This window comes from Chiloscyllium punctatum, chromosome 11 (genome assembly GCF_047496795.1).
Source record: "Chiloscyllium punctatum isolate Juve2018m chromosome 11, sChiPun1.3, whole genome shotgun sequence".
NCBI classification, from domain to species: Eukaryota; Metazoa; Chordata; class Chondrichthyes; order Orectolobiformes; family Hemiscylliidae; genus Chiloscyllium; species Chiloscyllium punctatum.
This window is the reverse complement of record NC_092749.1, coordinates 73,885,243-73,906,913: the sequence shown is the minus strand read 5'-3', so window position 1 is coordinate 73,906,913 and position 21,671 is coordinate 73,885,243. Positions and strand designations below refer to the sequence as shown.

Genomic DNA, 21,671 nt, shown 5'->3' with positions numbered 1-21,671 from the left:
ATTGAAGTGGATAGAAAACTGGATCACAGACAAGAAACAAACAGAGTAGGAATAAATAGATCATTTTCAAAATAGCAGACAGTGACATGTGGGGTAAAGATCAATACTAGGAACCCAGTTATACACAATACATAATGTCTTAGATGAGGGAACAAAATATAATATATTTAACTTTGTAGATAACACAAAGCTGGGTGGAGAGGATGAGCTCCAAGGACAATGCAGGGAAGCTTCAGTGTGAAAATGCATGGCAAATGCAGTGTAGCATTGATAAATGTGAAGTTACCCACTTTGCAACCAACACAGAAATGAGGACAGATAGAGAGACCTGGCTGTCCTTGTACCACCAGCCACTGAAAGTAAGCAGTTGCAGCATGCCGTCAAGAAAGCAAATGGTTTGTTAGCCTTCAGAGTGAGATTTAAGTGCAGGAGCAAAGCTGTTTTGCTACAGTGTCATAGGGCCTTAGTGAGACTACACATGGAATACTGAGAGAAGTTTGGTCTCCTTATCTGAGCCTGAGGGAGGTTGGGGAGGGTGGGGAGAGGGTGGTGGTGTTCTGGCTATGGTGGGAATGCAGTAAAGGTCGACCACATGATTCTTGGGAGGGCAGGACTGGTCAATGAGGACAGGTTATTGGTTTAGTTCAAGAATGGGGATGTGGAGGATGAGGAGGAGGAGGAGGAAACCATCTCATAGAAACCTTTCAAATTTTAAAGAGGTATAGACAACATGCAGGAAGGATGTTCTGATGAGTCCAGAATCAGGCATCACAGTCTAAGGAGAGAGGTAAACAATTTACTACTGAGAGGAGGAGAAATTTCTTCACCCAGAGGGTGGTAAACCTGTGGAATGCACTCTCACAGAAAGCAGTGGAGGCCGATACATTGCATGATTTCGAGGAGGATTGGATATAGCACTTTGAGCAAAAGGAATCAAAGATAAGGGAAAAACAGAGGCAGGCTATTGAGTTGGAAAATCAGGTCACGATCATAATGAATGGTAGAGCAGGCTCAAACGGCTAATGGCCTACTCCTGCTCCCATTTGCTAGAAAATTTAAACATATCATGGTAATTAGCAAATATATTTTATTAAAATTCTTGAGCATCTAGAAATCTGAGAAGATGATGCAAACTAAAAGCTAAGGCATTTCCAATTATCTTTGGATTTGATATTTTTCAACTAACATCAAGGTGGTCTTAAGGATTGCTCTGCAGAATTAAGGAAAATTATAACCTAGTTCAGTAGGTTCAACCCAGATCAGATTGCTGAGGTATTAGACCCCTTTGACTGCTGACTGCAATGGTCTTATATGGATTTAGCCACAAATGCAAAAGATATCCTAATTTGTCAATCTCACTTGAGGTATAGAATGACTGCCTTGGAAAATGCTAAAAATTCCATACTACTACAGCAGTAATGCTCTGCTGAAGTTGATGATTTATTTTATTGAGCAGAGGAAGCTATATTCCACATCTGAGTGATTTACGTGTACAGCCTGATATTAAGACATGACACTTGAAGTCCAACATGAACATTCATCACTTTGTGAGCACAATAAGTGAACTTCCTTAAAACAGTTATAACTACAATTATTAAAACACTCATTTGTTCTAAGTATGCATGCAGTAATTTATATCAAAAAGAATGGCATGACTTTTCTGTGTTACTACATTTGCACATTGCCCAATGGAGCAATTAGAAACTTCCACATTCACTCAATTGCTTCATCAATGGTCAGTTCCTTGCCAGGCTGGTAACTGGAGGAAGCGAATATTACACTGAGGGAAGCAATGAAAATTTGAGGACAGATCAGCCCAAACACAAATTTCTAAAGCAGCTGGTATGGAGAAAACCCCTGCACAAGGTGAAAATAAAAGGGTAGTTCTAGAGCAATTTTTTTTTGCGTGATGGGTAGGAAGGTGGCAGAGCAATGAATGTGCATATGTTAAATATATTGGGTTCTTTTCCTAAGAGTCCTCGTTTAAAATCTCAGGCAATGATTTGAAGTTCAGAGACCTGGAGAGCAGAAGGTAGTCATGGTGATGAATCACAGGGGAAGGAAAATCTTGCTGTGAGGGACTGAGTGAAAAACAAATTAGGCACAGATTACTGAATTTTGAGAGAAATGAATATGGATGCCTCTGTACATTGAAATATGAGGAGAGAAGGACAGTGAAAGAAAGATAGCTAATTTAAGAATCAAAAGAGACAATAAGCAAACGATAAGAAAAACTGAAAGAATACCGCAAGAAAATGCAACCAGAGGTGTACAAAATATAAAGCAAAGAAGTAAAATAAAAGATTAAAATATTTAGAAACAAAGAAACCAACAGTGAAACAAACCATAGAGTTGCATTATCGAAAAAACTATATAGCTGAGCATAGTAACAAAATAATGAATCGCAATGCATTGTTTCAAGTTGTTGATCTTATTGTGGGATGTAGAAATCAAACCAAAAGAATAAACAAGCAATTTATAATTACAGTTTGAACTCTACAATCAGAATTCAGCCTTATAATATACCCAGATGTTTTGAAATATCCACTGTCTGAGGACTTCTGGTATAAGCAGGAGAAGTGATGGGCATAAAAATGCCTGGTGTGGTTGATGATTAACCAGTCCAATATAATCACAAGCTGATTAGCAGGAAGTAGACCTAAAAGCACTATTCATGAACTAGGAAGAATCAGCCTCTCTCATTAAGTTTTAAATTGAAAGATTATTAGCAGGAGAAACTGACAGTTTGCAGGAACGTAGATGGAGACTGTTTGAATGTTTTGATGGATAATGTTAATGTGTGGTTCTATAGTAACTGTTCCAGTTCAGTCTTTTCAATTTTACTCTACATGCTTTAGACATTGTTAGTGGCAGTTACTCAAGTTGGATTTTAGATTCCCCTTCTTCAGTTCACTGGAGGGCTTCACAAGTGATATCAAAACTATACAATCAGTTTTTAAAGACAAGATAGACAGTTTTTTGAACAATAAAGGAATTAAGGGTTATGATGAGAGAGTAGGTCAGTGGAGCTGAGGCCACAAAAAGATCAACCATGATTTTATTAAAGCGTAGAACAGGCTTGTAGGGTCAGATGGCCTACTCCTGATCATATTTCCTGTGCTCTTATGTAATCAGGTTATGATTCAGACAAGTGGACTTTCCAAGTGTTGCTGGAAGCTAGCTGTCTAATTAAATGTGCTTTCTTTTAATGTTGTCAATTTTTTTTTCCAGATGAAGGGATGGATTCCCAGACTAACCTATGTTTGCACTGTGTTTTGGAACATTGGCATTTGAATAGCCAAATTATCTCGACAGTTATATTATTCATCATGCCAACTTTGCTGAATATACCTCAGTTCAGTTCCATGGTTTTGAAGCAATATTTGATCGAGTAGCTGGAGAAGGCTCAGAGATCAGTGTAATTTATTTAAAGTGTGACTCATTAGTCTGCTTTATTCCTACTTATCTGCATCAATGAATAATGGTCTCCTTAACCTTTATCTCATATATGATATCTACAGATTTGACATATAAAATCCTTCTCTTCTGACCTTTAAATCTCTCAGCAGTCAATTTTGAAATTTATGGGATTTAATCATTGTTTCAGGAGCTCAAAACAAGTATTCAGGAGAAGAATATCTATATATTTCCAACTTTCATGTCACATTCAAATTTTGTGTCACGTAAACCAAACAATATGAAGCTCTACCTCATATAAAATTCACTATAAGACTGACAGCAGGCTATCTTGGGACTTGGTCACTATTATCCCAATTAATTGCATTACTTTCGTTTCCACTTGTTTGGTGATCAGCATTGATTTTATATTGCTTCTTCATACAGCCATTTATGTACTTGTTGTTCATTATGATTATCCTGACCCTTTTAATGTTGTACTCACTACAGTAACGTTTTTATTATCTTATGGGATCAGGAGTGTGTTGATTATTAAATATACCAGATAATCAAGAGGTCCACATAACCAATGTGAAAACACACACTAAGTAATAGAAACGTAATGCAGGGGCTATAACCATGATGGTGTGTACTTTATTTACAGCATCAATCACAAATAATAATGCAACTTTGCCTTAAATAAACTTACCAGCAGAGAGCCTTCTCACTTGCCCCCTCAACTGACTACTCAGAAATCATGGCAGATTACAATTATTTGAGGAAAAATTGACTCAAAATTGAATCAACTGTTTATATTTAGTGACATGAATAAATTTGAAAAATTTAATCATTGGACAGAACAATAGTTAACTTCATGGTATTTGAGGTATATAATTTTTGCTGGTTTAATTTTTGTGGGCGGCACGGTGGCACAGTGGTTAGCACTGCTGCCTCACAGCGCCGGAGATCCGGGTTCAATTCCCGCCTCAGGCGATTGACTGTGTGGAGTTTGCACGTTCTCCCCGTGTCTGCGTGGGTTTCCTCCGGGTGCTCCGGTTTCCTCCCATGGTCCAAAAAATGTGCAGGTCAGGTGAATTGGCCATGCTAAATTGCCCGTAGTGTTAGGTAAGGGGTAGATGTAGATGTAGGGGTATGGGTGGGTTACGCTTCGGCGGGGCGGTGTGGACTTGTTGGGCCGAAGGGCCTGTTTCCACACTGTAAGTAATCTAATCTAATCTAATCTAATCTAAACAAGAGTGACAGTTCATAAGATGCTGGTTAAAACAAAAGTTTGTTCTGTTAAATTGTTTATGCCTAAATAAATGAATGCAGGAAAACCATTTTAAGAATACAGGTACAGTGTCTCAAATCTTGTGATCTGAAAACTTGACTTCTTTTAAGCTGATTTTTAATTATTAAGAGTGAAACGATTACTCATCTTTTATTAGGTGCTGCATTAGACTAATAGTGTGTTGATAAGTCATCAGCTCTCTATGCCTTTCTTTTTCAGTGGCCCAAGCAACCCTCGATTGCACCCAACAAGTACTGAGGGAGTATCCGACCCGACTGGAAACCTGGCAAGATCTGAAATCCAACATGGATGCAGCCTGACTGTGCTGCTTTTGAGACATTGTCTCTGTACATATTTTACTGTATCAAACTGACATATTCGATTTAAATGGTAAACTGTAGGGAGTGTGCTGTTTGCACATTATGGTTGAAAATATGAATCTGGATTTTACAGCCTTCTATGGGGAGTATTGACAAGCCTTGGAATTTTATCAGCAGCAGAAGACATACTTGCTACCTGACACAGCAACAAAAGAGGCTCCTTATCAAGTGTGTTCGCCTCGGCAGCTTTCGTTGCTTGGGTAGTGTCTGGTAAAGGTGGAGCATCTCCTTTATAGGCCCCTGTGCCTATTGGAGGACCGCACACCCCACTACGATATTCCCACCTTGGGTTTCCTGTCCCTGCCCTGTTTACCTCAGACACCTAACTGCCTCACCCCAGCCTAGCATTGGAGAGACCCAAGATCTTGAAACCTGATTCACTTGTCTGTGGGATTGCTTGAAGGCAGCAGTGGTCACGAAAGCTGCTGGCATTTAATTAGCTGTCCTAAAAGGGGAAACAAGTTCTATCTGAAGGTAATTAATGGCTGTGGAGACCATGGGCCAAGTAGTAGAGGACTGCATCTTGACATTTCCAAAATCGTGGACTTTCTGTTGGCAAAGTGTAATTCAGAATTATCCTAGACTGAAGAAATGCTTCTCTTTAGCCAATGAAGCTTACACTTAACAACTTCAGAATCTCTCTCTTTGGTTATTAAGGATACATATAGACTCTAACAAGTGCTTGTGAACAGCAAGGAATATACTGTCCACCTTAATCTTGTGTTATTGAGTTTTGCAGCTGAGGGGGGGGGGGGGGGGATTTCAAGTCTTACTTATAGGTCAGCTCCACAGAGATCAGTACAATCCATTAAGTAAGTTATTTTAATCCCTTCAAGGTTTATAAAGAGGGCTGTCCTAATGTCCTGATGAAATTAAATCAACTTCCCAGATTTGCTGACTTAAATGACATCTTCAGTCCTCAAAATGTTCAGCTGGATAGTTATGAAGCTCTTGTGTCAGTACCAGACAAGCACTGACAAGTGAATATCAATTACCTGCAGGATGAATAAGATCACTAGATGCCCTTATGAAGGTGGTGGCATGTTTTATTCTTGAACTGCTGCTGTTCATTTGGTGTAGGTACACCCACAATGACATTTGGGAGGGAGCAACAAACATTGAAGGAACAGCAATAAAGCTCTAAGTCTTGTGTGTGGCTTGGAGAGGAACTTGCAGATAGCCATATTCCTATGCATCTGTTGCTCTTGTCCTTCTAAATGGTAGTCATTTGGAAGGTGCTGTCAAAGGAGCCTTGGTGAATTTCTGCAGTGCATCTTGCAGATGGTACACAGGTGCTACTTACTGTTAGCAGTGGAGGGATTAAATGTTTGTGGATGCGGTGCCAATCAAATAGGCTGCTTTATCTTGGATGGTGTAAAGCTGAGTTTTATTGAAGCTAAATTCATCCAGGCAAGTGGAATATTCCATCACATACCTGCCTTATGCCTTGTAGATGGCGGACAGGCCTTGAAGAATCAAAACTAAGTTATTCACTGCACGATCCTAGTCTTTGACTTGCTCTTGTAATTATACGACTAGGCAATGGTAACCTCCTAGGATGTTGATAGTGGGGATTTCAGTTATGGTGATGGCATTGAACGTTAAGGGGTGATGGTTAGATTTTCTCTTGATTGAAGATGGTCATTGCCTGGCACTTAAATGTAGTGCAACTCTTACCTGCTACTTGTCAGCCCAAATCTGACTTGGTGCTTATGGTTTAAAATCTAATCAAGAGACAGATTTCAATAAAACACATAATCAAGAAAGAACCCACTCTACTCACTACTGTAGACTTGCAGCAAGGTACACATGAAAAACTACACACTTTTCTGTTCCTGTGTTGTGAACTCTCCCACATAGGTTCCTCCAGATCAGTTGTGAATTTCACTGTTTGTTAATTTTTCCTAGATGTACTCCAATGTCCAGAGGTACATGAGTTCAATCTCCTATGGTCCAGTGAAAAAAAAGTCCCAGCCTCTACAGTCTGTTTTTATACCTCAAACACTGCATTCCTGGCAACATCCTAGGGTGACCAGACTGTGCACAGTTCTTCACAAGAGGCCTCATCAACATCCTGTACAACTTCAACAGACCATCCTAACTTCTCTCCTTAAAGGTTTCAGCAATGAAGGCAAGTGTGTTAAATACCTTAACCAGTCTACATGTCTCCTAAATTGTACCTGAACCCCTAAGCCTCTGCTTTCTTGAACATTACTCAGTCCCCTAATAATTGTATAAGTCTTACCCTTGTTTGTATTACAAAAATGCAATACCTCATGTTTATTCAAATTAAACTTCATCTGCCATTCCTCAGCCAACTGACCCAATTGATCAAGATCTCTTTGTAATCTTGGATAACCATCTTAACTGTCCGACATGCCACCAAACTTTGGTGTCATCTGCAGACTTACTAACCATGCCTTCTACATTCTCATCCAAAATTATTTATATAAAATGACAAAAAGCAGCGGACCCAGTACCTATCCCTGTGGAACACCACTGGTCACAAACCTCCAGTCCAAAAAACAACCCTCCACCATCATCCTCTGTCTCCTATCAAAGTCAATTTCGTATCCAAACAGCAAATGCACCCTCAATCCCATGCAACCTAACTTTATTAAACTTTACTAGCATCATGGAGCTCCTCTAGAAAATAGGCACATGTGTTGATAAATCATGGGAGGCCAGACCAATCAGGAAGTTAGAAGTGGGAGATGAGGACTCTTGGTGATTAGCAGAGGAGGGAAAGACCTGTTGCAGAGGCTGGAAAGGGAAGCACAATGGGTTAGGGTCAGCAAAATTCATGGATTGACAGTCAACACGGAGGAAAGAATAGGCCTCAACAACTGATTGCTTTATTGAGTGATTGGTAAGAGGACTTTTTCCTCTGCTCCACCCACTTCCTCCCCAGGTTGATGCTGCATGTAGGAAAAATTAGCCCTGTGGCTTGCTTGTAACAAAAAGTGAGCAAATTACCCGAAGATGGCACTGGCAGCAACAGAGCAAGAGAGGACTAGAACTCCAGAATTCCACACGAATGTTCTGGGGACATGGATTTGAATGTCCACCATAACAGATTGTGAAATTCGAGCTAAGTGGTAGTCTCGATTGGTAATAAATACTGGCCCAGCTAGCAATATCCACAACCCAGAAATGAACACTTTTTTTAAAAAAACGACATTAGCTTCCTCAATGCAAACCGACCTCCAAGATTTATTTCCATTTGCAAATGATCTAATATCACCTTAAGTGTGGGTAAAGGACCCTTTTCCATTATAGTAGTGGCAAGACTTAAGAGGCCAGGGTCTTTGGGTGGGGCACAAAACAGAGCAGCCTACACTCAAATCTCTTGGCTGACCAGCAATCCTACTCCTCCTCTGCCAACATAAAGCAAAGTTTTACAGTCTAATACTCAATTTCTTTGGAGGCACTGTAAATTCTTCTTTGGCCATCAGAGTTTTGAATGGGACTTGAATCTGGAGCTTTTGGCTCAGAGGCAGTAATGCTACCCATACTATCACCTCTCTGTATATGTAAACTATAAACCTATTCAATTGCAAAGAAGTTGGTACTCTGTGCAAAGAAATCGAAATTCCAGAACAAACAGAATTAATCAAATTCAATAATCCAAATTTATATTAGAATGTGATCAGTTGGCCTAGAAATCAGAGGACCACCAAGCAGATGGTTTTCTTTCTCTGGTCCGTGATGGTGCACTCCCAGATAAAAATGCATGAACACTTTCCATTTTTCACATTAGGAGTTTTCTAGGCCAAATAACTTGACCATTACAGCTTAAGTGAAATGTAAACATTTGGCATGTTCAATTATCACAACATGAAACTATCCTAATTAAGCACAAAAGTATAATCTCAAAAAAACGACGGAATGAACTGACTGTGGATTACTATCCTTAGTGTTTAGTAATGTTGTTGGCCTAGGGAAAACAAACCTTCACTGTAGGTTCAGTTGAAATAATCATAAATAGTAAGTGTTTTTTTCTGACATCAGGAGCCCAAAATGTAAATTGCTACATATCCTCCAGCTCTTAACAGCTCACTTTGATAACTCCAAAATATACCACTGAAAAATGCAGCTGAGTGACCTTTGCCCAAGGCCTTGTTCAATCCTCAGTTGCGCTTTTGGAGTGATGGAGCAGACATCATGAATTTAACAGGAAATCAGGCACATAATCAAGTTCTGTGGCATTCTAATACTTTCTGTCAATGTCATCTAAAACTGTAATTCGTTTTGTAAATATCTATATACAAGGCACCAACTTTTAGGTCTCTTGAGCCATCAATCACATGCTATTAGATCATAATTCTATTCCTCTTAAAATGCTTGTCTGAGCAGCAATAAAAGAAACAACAAATAGGACATTTTGCCCTTAACATCAGAGCTTTCAAAGTCAGGTCATTACAAAGAATAGATGTAATTAATATTTAGAAAGTTACTTAAAAGCCATTACTTTAAATTATGGCATCATGGAACAGCTGTAGCATTTGCTATGATGGAAGTAATTATTTTTTATTTGAGACTTCCTGATGCTTTAATGACTAAGAAGTGTAGACCAGAAGGTTCAGGCAAAGGTCTCTGCCCACTCAGAGTATCCCTGGGACAATACAATTGGCCTGAATTATTGTCATGATTTCCATTCCTGGTTATTATCCAGGGACCCTGCTAGAAAGTGCATACTTGAAAGTTAGATCAAGTCAGAATCCAGTTCAGTTGCCTACAAATAATACATACAACAACTTGAATGTGGAGGTGTTGGATCAGTGGCTGTGGAATGATACCTGAGCAACAATGGCTTAAGAACAAAAGGGAGACATTTCAAGAAAACTAATAAATATCTATTTGATGACACAAAGCACAGGCAATTCATATTCTAAAGCTTAAATTTAATTCATAATACATCAATGCCATCAATTTAACCCTCACGCATACCTTCACATAGGACTTCTCTGTGTCTAGGAGTTCATGGATAACTTTCCGAAGTCTTTCTGCATCAGAGAGATGTCGTGCTAATGGCCTTAGATCTTGATCAATGTTCTCCTTCTGTCCATCCATATTAGATAATTGCAGCTCATGTAAGCTACGACAGAATGTTGAAACCTGTTCTGCACTCTAGAGAAAATCAAATTCAATGAATCAATTATTAAGTTACACCATTTCATATTCTCGTTCTGCATTAGCTCATTTTAAAATACTGTAGAATTGGATGACAGAGGAGAAATGTATTATTTGATGCCAATTGCAAAAAAAGTTTAAGGTATGTAATGGACTCAATGTAGGGGGAGTTGATATCTGGACTTTGTGAACTGGGGTGATCCAGGTCAGTGTCAATTCAAGGGAAAAGAACCAAATGTTCCTGAAATTGAAGATCTGCAGCTGGGATGCACATCTCAGTCAACTCCAATCAATTTTGTTCTGCAAAGTATTTCATTTAAGTTAATGCAAAAATAGTACATGTACATATCTAGTACAATCACTAAAAAACCAACATCTTCAGTTGAGAAGATGAAAAAGAGAAACGAAAAATGTACTCTGCTTTGGATCAGCTCAGTTTAATTTCACTGAAAACTCGTTGCTCAATGAAAAGGTCTTTAATTCTAGGACTACAATTATTTTACAGTTTTTAAAACTAATAACATACGCAAAATATAACGATAATCTTAAAATTTCATGGGTCAAAACCTAGGTGAGTTGCAGTTACCAATCCCCACTGTATTCTGTTCTTTGATTTTCCTTGAGACAAAAGATAAATTAATTTATTTAATTTGTTTTAATACATGAAATCCATTGATTTAAATTGCACCAAAATTCAAATAAATACCTGAGTGAAAATTGGACCCCAGCCTCTAAATATCCACATCAGTTTATCACTGTCCTGATCTGTACTTCATAGACAAAGAATAAAATGCACTGAGCTGTGTAGACAAAGTAACAGATGCACACCACACCCGAGTAAACAGCACCCTTGGGATTCAAGCCTTTTGCGCATCGCAAAGGTGTGTGTTCTACTGAATACCCAGTAATGTAGCAGATGCAATTTGAAAAATTTATGAATCAAAGCCAACTGAACTAAATGTTAGGAGTTGAGAGACTATGTTCTTTATATAGGAAACGGGTATAAGGAAAATGTTTTAACTTCACTACAAGTACCCAAGAGCAGAAGTATTGCCACTTTGTCCAGTAGTGGGTCAGTCTCATCCAAAGAATACAATGAAAATTGCCTGCTTTGTGAATTGCATCCTTATATAGATTAGGGAAAGGACCAGGAACAAACAATTTTACTGAAAATGTCTCTCAGTTTAGTCAACTCGGTTTGTTATAGTAATTAGGATCTATAGTAATTAGGCCAATCTTCCCCTGAATTCAAATGTTTAAGATACAATATTGCATTTCCAAATCGAGAACATTTTCCCTCCATTTCGGTAATTGTCATTTCTCTCATGATGTACACTGTATACTCTACTTTCTTCAGAAATTCAGTATCATGTGTACTTACATCATAAGTGTTATGAAATCACAAACTAAGGAGGAGCATGGAGGTTAATGTCATCCATTTCTGGCTTTCCTTCAGATTGGACTACAAAATGCCTGCAGGTTGTTGCAAAATCTTAACATGCACAGTTAATTACATTTATTTCCTGCTAACTTGGAGTTTGGGATACACCAGCAGTAATGTACAACTGCCAAGTCTATATACAACTGGAAGATCATGGTTAGCAAGAAGAGGTTACAACTTTTTGTCAGCTCTAGTTGTTAAAATGTAAAGGACACTGGGGATGGTGACAGTGGTACTATCATAGGTCCAGTGATCTAGAAGCTGAGGCTAATTCTCTGGGTACAATAGGTTCAAATCCAACATGACAGCTGGTGGAATTTAAATTCAACTAGTCAATCTAAAATTTAGAGGCAGAGGTCTTCAGAACTGAAAAAGACCCTTTGGGCCATCAAGTCTATGCCAGTCAAAAAAAACCCTTTTACAATCTCATTTTTGATTACTTTGTTCATTATTTTGAATGCCTTGGTATCACAAGTGTGCATCTAAATACTTGAATGTTCTGAGGCTTTGTGCCTCTATCACCCTTACAGGCAGAGTGTTTCAGATTCACCCCCATCCTCTGGTTGAAAAGGAATTCCTCACATCCCCTTTAATCCTCCTGCCCCTCACTTTAAAACTATATTGCAAGCTAGTTTCAGTAATGGTGACCATGAAACAATCAATTGTTCTGAAAGCTAATCTGTTTCACTGATGTGTTTTAGGGAAGGAAATCTGTCAGCCAAACCGTTTTTGCCGACTTTGACTCTACATCCGGAGCATGTGATCGATTCTTATCTGTCTTCTGAAAAGGCCTAGCAAGTCATTCAGTCCAAAGGGCAATTAGGAATCAACAAAAATGTTGAATTTATTGGCATCCCACATTCCAAGAAAGAGTAAAGGACAACAGATATTTGCAAGTCTCCAACAAGACCATCAGCTTAGCCTCAGAGAGCAGATGTATGCTTGAAAACAAAGTCTACATTTGTTATTAAAGATTAGTCTCATAATTGTACTTATTAATTGGAATGGTAGGCATTGTGAATACTTTATGGAGATTATCATTGCTAAATTACCCATAGTGTCCAGGGATGTGCTGGGTGGGTAGATAGGTCTGGATGGAGGGGGGGGATGCTTTTCAGAGGATTGATGTGGGCTCGATGGGTCAAATGGCCTGCTTCCTCAGAGTAGGGATTCTCTAATCATTGAACGGGAATGAGCTACAGGTTCGTATTAGGGCCTTTATTATTGTTGTTTTACATATAAAGCTCAGTTACCGAGTAGTAAATGCATCAACAAATACAGGCATAGCAGAAGTTGATGTCCAGGATTACCACGAAGAATAATCAATTAGGTAGAGTATTGCAGATTGTTGCTACATACAGAATTGTCTCTTTTAAGAGATGGTGACTTAAAGTAGTAAAACAATGAGCAGACACTTAACTGGACCAGTCATACAGAAACTGTGGTTACAACAGCAGATCAACAGTTGGAAAGTCGATGGTCAGTAACTCACCTCCTGAGTAACTAAAGTATGCCCATTATCTACAGAGTAAAAATCAGGAATGTGATGGAGTAAGCTCATTTGCCTTGATGAATGTAGCTCCAACAATATAAGAAGCTTGCCATCTTCCAAAACAAAACTGACAATTTAACCAGCACACCTAACCCACCACCTTAAAACAACACCCGGCACACAGAGTCAGAAGTAGACACTAAAAGATGCGCAACAACTTGCCAAATCATCTTCCAAACCTCAAATCTCAATCACTCAGACTCGTGAGAACACATATAGGAACATCAGTTCCAAGTGTTCTTCCAAATCACCACCATTCTTAAGTGAAAATGTATCACTGTTCCTTCACTGCCACTAGTTCAAAGCTCTGGATCTCCCTTCTTGACCTTCACCAACTTGTCACATCCTCAAAGAACTCAATAAGGCTTGTGAGGCATGACCTTCCCCTCACAAAGCCATACTGACTATCTTTTATCAAACTATGATTTTCCAAGTAGTCATAAATTCTATCTCACAGAATCCTTTCCAGTACCTTGCTTACCATAGACGTAAGACTAACTGCTCTGTAATTCCCAGGGATTTCCCTATTCCCTTTCTTGAACAGAGGAACAACATTCACCTCCCTCCAATCATCCGGTACGACTCCTATGGAGAACGAGGAAGCAAAGATCATTGCCAGAGGCGCAGCAATCTCATTTCTCGCTTCATGTAGTAACCTTGGATATATCTGGTCCAACCCTGGGGATTTATCTAACTTGATGCTTCCCAGAATCTCCAGCACATCCAATTCCTTAATGTCAAGTTGTTCATGCCGATCAACAAGGTCCCTCACTCTAGTGAATACTGAAGCAAAAAACTCATTTAGGGCCTCCCCTACCTCTACAGACTCCACTATCCCTGATAGGCCCTACCATCTCTCTGATGCTTCTCTTCTTCTTCATGGAAGTGTTAGGATGCCTTTGGGTTTTCCTTAATCGTTCCTGCCAAGGCTTTTTCATGCCCCCTCCTAGCTCTCCTCAGCCCAGTTTTGAATTATTTCTGAGCTATCCTGTCATCCTCATGAGATCGGACACCTAGGCTGGCTCGTTGCCTGGCACCAAATCTAATAAGGCCAACTAAGGGGGGAGGCCAATCTACATATTGAGTCAGGAATCTTCCAGACACACCTGAAAAATTGGCTCTATTCAGACCTTCTGCACTAGGGAGTTTACAATCATTATTGGATAAGTTGAAGTCACCCATAACATCTGCACCTTTCCAAGATCTGCTGTCCAATCTGTTCTTCCATCTCTCTGCTGCTATTGGAGGGGGGTCTATGGAAAACACTCAAAGTGACTGCATCTTTCATGTTACTGAGTTCCACCTATATGACTCAGTAGACAAACCCTCCTCAGTAATCTCCTTTTCTGCAGCTGTAATACACTCTCTAACAATGCTACTTCCCCCTCCTCTTTTACCCCCCCTCCCTGTTCTTTTTAAAAGATCTAAACCCCGGGAACATCCAGCAACCATTCCTGCCCCTGTGAAATCTATGTCTCCATTATGGCCACAACATCATAGTTCCAAGTACTGATCCCTGCTCTAAATTCACTCTTATTCCTGACACTCCTTGCATTGAAACAGACACACCTTAACCAATCCTTTTGTCCTATCAACTCTGTATCCTTCCCGACAGACACTGCATTCCTGGCAGACTTTCTGCCCACGCAACCACCCTTTCCTCTGATCTATAGCTCTGGCTCCCAACCCCCTGCCAACCTAGTTTAAACCCTCTCAAAGTGCCCTAGCAAAGCTCCCTCCCAGGACATTGGTGCCCCTCCAGTTTAAGTGCAACCTGTACTTCATGTACAGGTCCCACCTTCCCCAGAAGGTACCCCAATGATCTACGTATCTGAAGCCCTCCCTGCTGCACCAGCCCTGTAGCTACATGCTTAGCTACATTCACTCCTTGTTCCTCACCTCACTAGCACGTAGCACCAGTAGTAATCCTGAGATTACTACTTTGCTCGTCCTGTTTTTTAGCTTACAATCTAACTTCCTGAAATCACGTTTTGATCCTCATCCCTTTTTTCTGGCTATGTAATTGGTGCCAATGTGTGCTACGACTTCTGGCTGCTCACCCTCCCCCTTCAAAATCTTGTAGGCTTGATCAGAGACATCCTGGACCCTGGCACCTGAGAGGCAACAGACCTTCCAGGAGTCCCATTCACGACCTTAGAACCTCCCGTCCGTTCCTCTAACTATTGAATCTCTGACCATTAGTGCTTTTCTGTTCTTCCCCTTCTGAGCCACAGAACCCCTGGTAGGTTATTCCACCACCCCCCCCCCCACCCCAAACAAAAAATATCTAAAACAATATGATTATTGAGGGAACGGCCACAGGGGATCACTGCACTGTCTGCCTGTTCCCTTTCCAACCCCTGACTGTAACCCATTTACATTTTTCCTATACCGGAGGTGTGACTACCTCCCTGTAACTCCTCTCAATTACCCCCTCAGTCTTTAGAAGGATCCAAAGTTCATCCAGCTCCAGCTCTGTAACAGTTTCAGAGGAGCTGGAGTTGGAGGGAAACACCATCTTATTTGCATAAAGCAGGAATACCCAATTAGTTAGCCACCATTTTGAGCATTAAAACTGATGGGAAAACTATGTAATTTATCTCTAATGAGCAGAAAGACCTTGCAAGTAGCACAGAATACAAAGTGCAGAAACAGGACACAGTTAGACGTATGATAATGTAGGAGGGGAAAGAGTTGATTATGTTTACATAGTTCACCAATAACCATCTTCACTTGAATCTGCATGCATGTCACTATTTCAAATTCATTAGGAAAGCAAAACTATTTCAAAGAACAACTGGCCTAGAAACAAACAACTGTTGGATCACTAGTCCAGAAACAAACTATTGTTGACCAGTTAAGGCGGATCCAGAAAAAGATTTCACTGAACTTCCTAGATTCGTGGCACAACCCAAAAAAAGGAAGAATCTGCTGAGGTTACCATTGATGGCCTAAACAAAATATTTCACATGCTAAGAAAATTGCCAAGAGAAATCATCAACTCTCCTGCTCCTCGGATGCTGCCTGACCAGCTGTGCTTTTCCAGCACCACACTTCTTTGACTCAGCCCTCCAGCATCTGCAGTCCTCACTTTCTCCCAACCAAATACCTAGCAAGGTGGCCCAGAACATGTATTGAGCATTAACCGAAATTCATAAACACAGACTAGCATATGACAGAAGACTAGTTATTCCAGCTTCTCTTCCAGAAGTTGTACTGAGAAGAATACACCAGGCCACTTATGCATTGCAAAGGTATACAACCAGGGCTCCTTCAGTGGTGTGGTGATAAGAGATCTCAAAGGGATTAAATATCACCTATCACATTGTAAAATCTGTAATTATACTAACATTGTCAAATATGAAGAACACTCCTGTCATCACTGAAGGTAGAAGGACATAAGATATATGTCACTCCATAGTAGCCAGACCAGTGTCCACAGATCCAGAACATGATCGAGAAGAAACAACTATCTGGTGTAAATATCGAAGATACTGCAAAAAGATAAGACTACCTCTCCCAATTAGAAATATATGGCCTGATCCAGAAAGCCAGGACACCATAAAGTAGAAAGGACTTGACTCAAAGAAGCAGCTGCCTTCCAGGATGGACATGCACAAATTTAAATGTCCACCAGATGTTATGGGGCAATTACCTGAATTAGCAAAATGCTGTTCCTCTGCATAGGATATCCAAGAGATTAAAGGATGCTCCAAATAAGATATTGGATTAACAAAAAAGTCTGCAAAGTATTTTCCAATAAGAGCAAAATCTGGAACACAGAATTCTAGAGAAACTCAGCAGCAACTGTTTCAAGTCAACTTCTTGTTCAGAGCCAAATGAGGCTATGTAGACAGCTCAATTTTATGTGTGGTCACCCCACAATATAAGAAAGAGCAGTCATTGAGTGACTATTAGTCAGGAGGAGGAAGGCAAGCAGGTAGTCAGGAAAACCCCTGAGTGTATCTCACTCAAGGAAATGTGTGTCTTGGAAAACAATGAGAGCAACAATAGTTGCTCAAATGTAGACAGACACTAGCTGCACAAGGGAATAGAAGAAGAGGGGTAGCAATAATGGTAGGAGATGGAATAATGAGGGATATAGACAAGCTTTTCTGCTGATGCAGCTGTGACTCAAGAATGGCACAGTGCATTTCTGGGGCCAGGGTCAAGGGTGACCCTGAACAGCTGCAAAGCAGACTGAAGAAGGCAGGTAAACAGCCAGAGATAGTGATATGTGGAATCAATGATATAGGTAGAAAGAGAAATGAGGTTCTACAACAAGAATTTTGGAAACTAGGCAGCAGATTGAAAAGCAGGACCTCAAAAGAATGTAATCTCTGGAATACTCCAAAACCAACATACTAGTGAGTACAGGAATACACAGATAGAGCAGTTGAATATGCGAGTCTGAAGAGGGGTGCAGGAGGGAGAGCTTTAGATTCCTGGTTCACTGGATCTTTTTCTGAGGAATGTGGACCTGTACAAGTCCAATAAGTTGCATGTGAAGTTTAGACCAATTTAAAAAACGGTTGGGATATGAAGTAGGGAAACACTACGGGAGATGCACAGACAAGTTCAAAAGAAAGACCAAGTGTGGCAGGCAGTGCATATAGCTAAATTAAGACACATAGGAGCAAGGCATGACCAGATGACATTCAGTTTAACACAAGCAGTCTTGCAAGTAAGGCAGGTACAGTTAAGGGTGTTGATTAATACATGGAAATATGATGTCATCGCTATCAATGAGGCATGGATAAGGGAAGAGCAGGACCATTCCAGAGTACAGAATCTTCAGGCCAGATGGGGCAACCGGGGTGGTGGCGAAGGTTGAAATCACAGAAACCCTACAGTGTGAAAACAGGCCCTTTAGCCCAACATGTTCACGCTGACCCCCTGAAGAGTAACATACCCAGACCCATTCCCCTACCTTATTATCCCATATTTAACCCTGGCTAATCTACACATTGCTAAATACTACCGGCAATTTAGCATGGCCGATTCACCTAACCTGCAATCATTGGATTGTGCGAGGAAATCCACGCAGACGTGGAGAGAATGTGCAAACGCCACACAGACAGTTGCCTGAGGCTGGATTCAAACCCTGGCGCTGTGAGGCAGCAGTGCTAACCACTGAGCCACCATGCTGCCTGAAATGGTGTTACAATATTGATCAAGGCATCAATTGGTACAATAAGGAGGGATCATACCTTTGAAAGTTGCTCAAAAGGCAGCCATGTTGGTCAGTCTTAAAAACAAAGAGGGCAATCATATTGCTCAGTGCACTAAATACACCCAGGCAGTCATGCAGAGAAACAACAGATGCCAGCAAATCTCAAAAGTATAAAAATAATACAACAACACTAGGGGGTTTCAATTTCCCCATTTTAAACTGAGATAGAAACAGTTGTGGGCGTGGGGAGATGGAATTCTTAAAATATATTGAGGAGAACTTTTTTAAGCCAGCATGTAGAAAATCCCAGTTTTAGGGAAATAAGCCAGGCAAGTGGTAGAAGTCATAGTGTGGGAGCATTTCTATAATAGTGATCATAACTCATTATGATTTCAGATAGTTATGGAAAAGAACAAAGATAGAGGAAAGCTGATTGCAATAAGACTGTGTCTGTCCAAAGTGGACTAGAAGCTACTTGTAAGTAAATCTATAAAGGAGTGTGAGTTATTCCAAGAGGAAACAGAGGGTAGGGCTAACATGGCCCTGTAAAGGTGGTACTAATAAGTGCCAGGAACCCTGGATGTCAAGGGATCTTCGGAATTAGAAAAGTAAAAAGGAAAGCTTATGCCAGATACTGCGGGCTCAAATCAGCGGAGAAAAGTGTAAGAGTTCATTAAAAAAACAAATTAGAGAGCAAAGAAACATTGGCAAGTAAAATAAAGAAAAATTGAAAGATGTTTTATAAGTAGGGTCAAGAGGATAATAGAGAAAACATTTGGGATAAAAAGTGGCTGTGTGTGTGTTCAGCTGGAAGACTTAGGTGAGGTTTAAATGAGTACACTGCATCTGCATTCATAAGAGAGAAGGATCATCTAGCATCAAGAAGATGATATTAGCAATTTTAGCATGCTTAAAAGTGGATAAATATCCAGCCCGAGATGAAATGTCTCCCACAGCAATTTGGGTTACATGGAAGAAACTCCAGAAGCCCTAACCTTAATTTTCAAATTCTCTCAGGCCACAGATTAGGTACCAGGAGGACTGGAAGGCAGCTAAATTGGTAGCGTTGATTAAGATGTGAGTGGTTATGGTGGAAGTAAAGATAACATTAGTTAGGCTAGAGGTGGAATAGTTTCTTATATTCTGAGTATTGCTCTATTGGCTGGTTGTGATTGAGTTGAAGGGTGCAGAGGAGATTCACTAGGATAGTGCCTGGACTGGAGCATTTCAGTGATGGAGAGAGACTAGATATGCTAAAACTCCTTACCTTATAGAAGAGAAGGCGACGGGAGTTAGAGACAACTGGGTTGAAGCGAGCAAAATTGTGAGCAGTAAAGAGAGTAGATGAGAAGAAACTTTTCCCTTAGGGAGAGTGAGCCAGCAACAACATATTTACAGTAAGGGGACAGGGGCTTTGACAGAAAAATGTTTCACATAGAGGATTTGAGCAGAATGGGGGCAACATCCAGAATTCACTGGTGCCAGGGTCCAGGATGTCTGAAAGGATGGAGGAGGTGGGAACCCTCACAAGTTAATAAGTATTTAAATGAATACTTGAACTGAAATCTCACGCTATGGCGAACTATGGAAAATGGGATGAGAGAAGATAGGTGTTTGATGACTGGCAAGGACACAATGGGTCAATGGAGCTCTATGATTGCCTTCTATTCAGTATCAAATAGCAATACAGGTGACAAATACAATGAGAGACCAGGCGTGGTCATCTCCCAAAGGTTCAACAACCACCAACTACTTGAGAAAAACGAGAGAGGGGAAACAAATGTTGACCTTGTCGATGACACTCTCACGCGCAAGAACAAGCAAAGCAAAAAGCTCGAGTTGGCTGTTTGAAAAGAACTGTGAAATTCACAACTGATCTTGGAAGGAAGCTGTTTGGGAAAGGTCACAGCATAGAAACAGATACGTGAATAGTTTTAAGTATAGCCTTGCTGTAAATCTACAAAAGTGAGTTCTATCTTGACTATACGTTTTATTTGAGACATGTCTCTTGATTAAACTTAAAAATATAAGCCATAAGTATTATGTTAGCCTGGAGCAGTGTTTGCTAGAGGAAGAAGACAATGTTATTTTCTGGATCTATAGATTGAAAGAAGCAAAAGGGGCTCTCCATATTGAATGTGGGAGTTTAGGGAGAATTTACATGTTACTGAGGATTGTGTCTGTAATAAATGCTGTTGGTTGTGAATCCTGCCAAATCGGGTGGAGTGACAGGTAGAGGCAATGAGGAATTTACAGGCGCAAGGGGGTGTGATGGATAGCAGGTATAGGAAGGGAGTAAAGTGCAGATACTGTCACATGGATGAGTTAACTCCAGGAAAGGGAAGAGAGGTAGGCAGGAGTCTTCTGTGGCTATCAAACAAGAATGCTGTATTGGAGAATGTAGAGATTCTCAGGGGAATGTTGCACGAGCAGCCAAGTTTCTGGTATCAAAACTGGCTCTAGTGAAATGAAGGGTATGTTAAGTTACATGAGATAGATTGTGTAAGGGGACTCTCTAATCCAAGGGAAGTTTCTGTGGCTAGCAGTGTTGCCTCCCTGCTGCCAGGATCAAGGACATCTCAGAGAGGGTGCAGAATGTTATCAAGGGGGAAGAAGGTCCAGCAGGAGGTTATTGTACATGAGATTCTGAAGGGAGAATATATAGAGAGTTAGGCAGGAATTTAAAAAGGAGGTCCTTGAGAATAGTAATATCTGGATTACTCCCAGTGCTACGAACTAGTGAGCATCGGAATAGGAGGATACAGCAGATGAATGCATGGCTGAGGAGCTGGTTTATGGGAGAAAGATTCAAATTTTTGGATCATTGGAATCTCTTCTAGGGTAGAAGTGACCTGTACAAGAAAGATGGATTGCACATGAATTGGAAAGGGACTAAGACACTGGCAGGGAGATTTGCATGAGCTGCTCGGGTGGATTTAAACTAGTAAGGTGGGTGGGGGACTGTTTGGGACCCAGGGAGACAGAGAGGAAGAAAATCCATCTGAGACTGGTAGAGTTGAGAAAAGAAGTGAAACAAACAAACAAACAAACGTCAGGGCAGGCAGGGACAGAGCTGAGAACAAGATAGGACTGAAACTAAACTGTATTTATTTCAATGCAAGAGGCCTAACAGGGAAGATTGATTAAATCAAGGCCTGGTGAGGAACATGGGACTGGGATATCATAGTAATGACAGAAACATGGCTGAGGGATGCACAAGACTGGCAGCTTAGTATTCCAGGATACAAATGCTACAGGAAGGACAGAAAGGGAGGCAAGTGAGGAGGGGCGTGGCATGTTTGATA

General features: G+C 40.5%; 1 protein-coding gene across 1 annotated transcript in view; it reads right to left on the bottom strand.

Moving 5' to 3' along the window:
• The window catches only part of tiam2b (TIAM Rac1 associated GEF 2b), a 380,474-nt gene that overhangs the window by 43,485 nt on the left and 315,318 nt on the right, over nt 1-21,671 (bottom strand). The window contains 1 exon segment of the mRNA XM_072581048.1: nt 10,018-10,197. Within this exon segment, the coding sequence (XP_072437149.1) occupies nt 10,018-10,197 (180 nt within the window).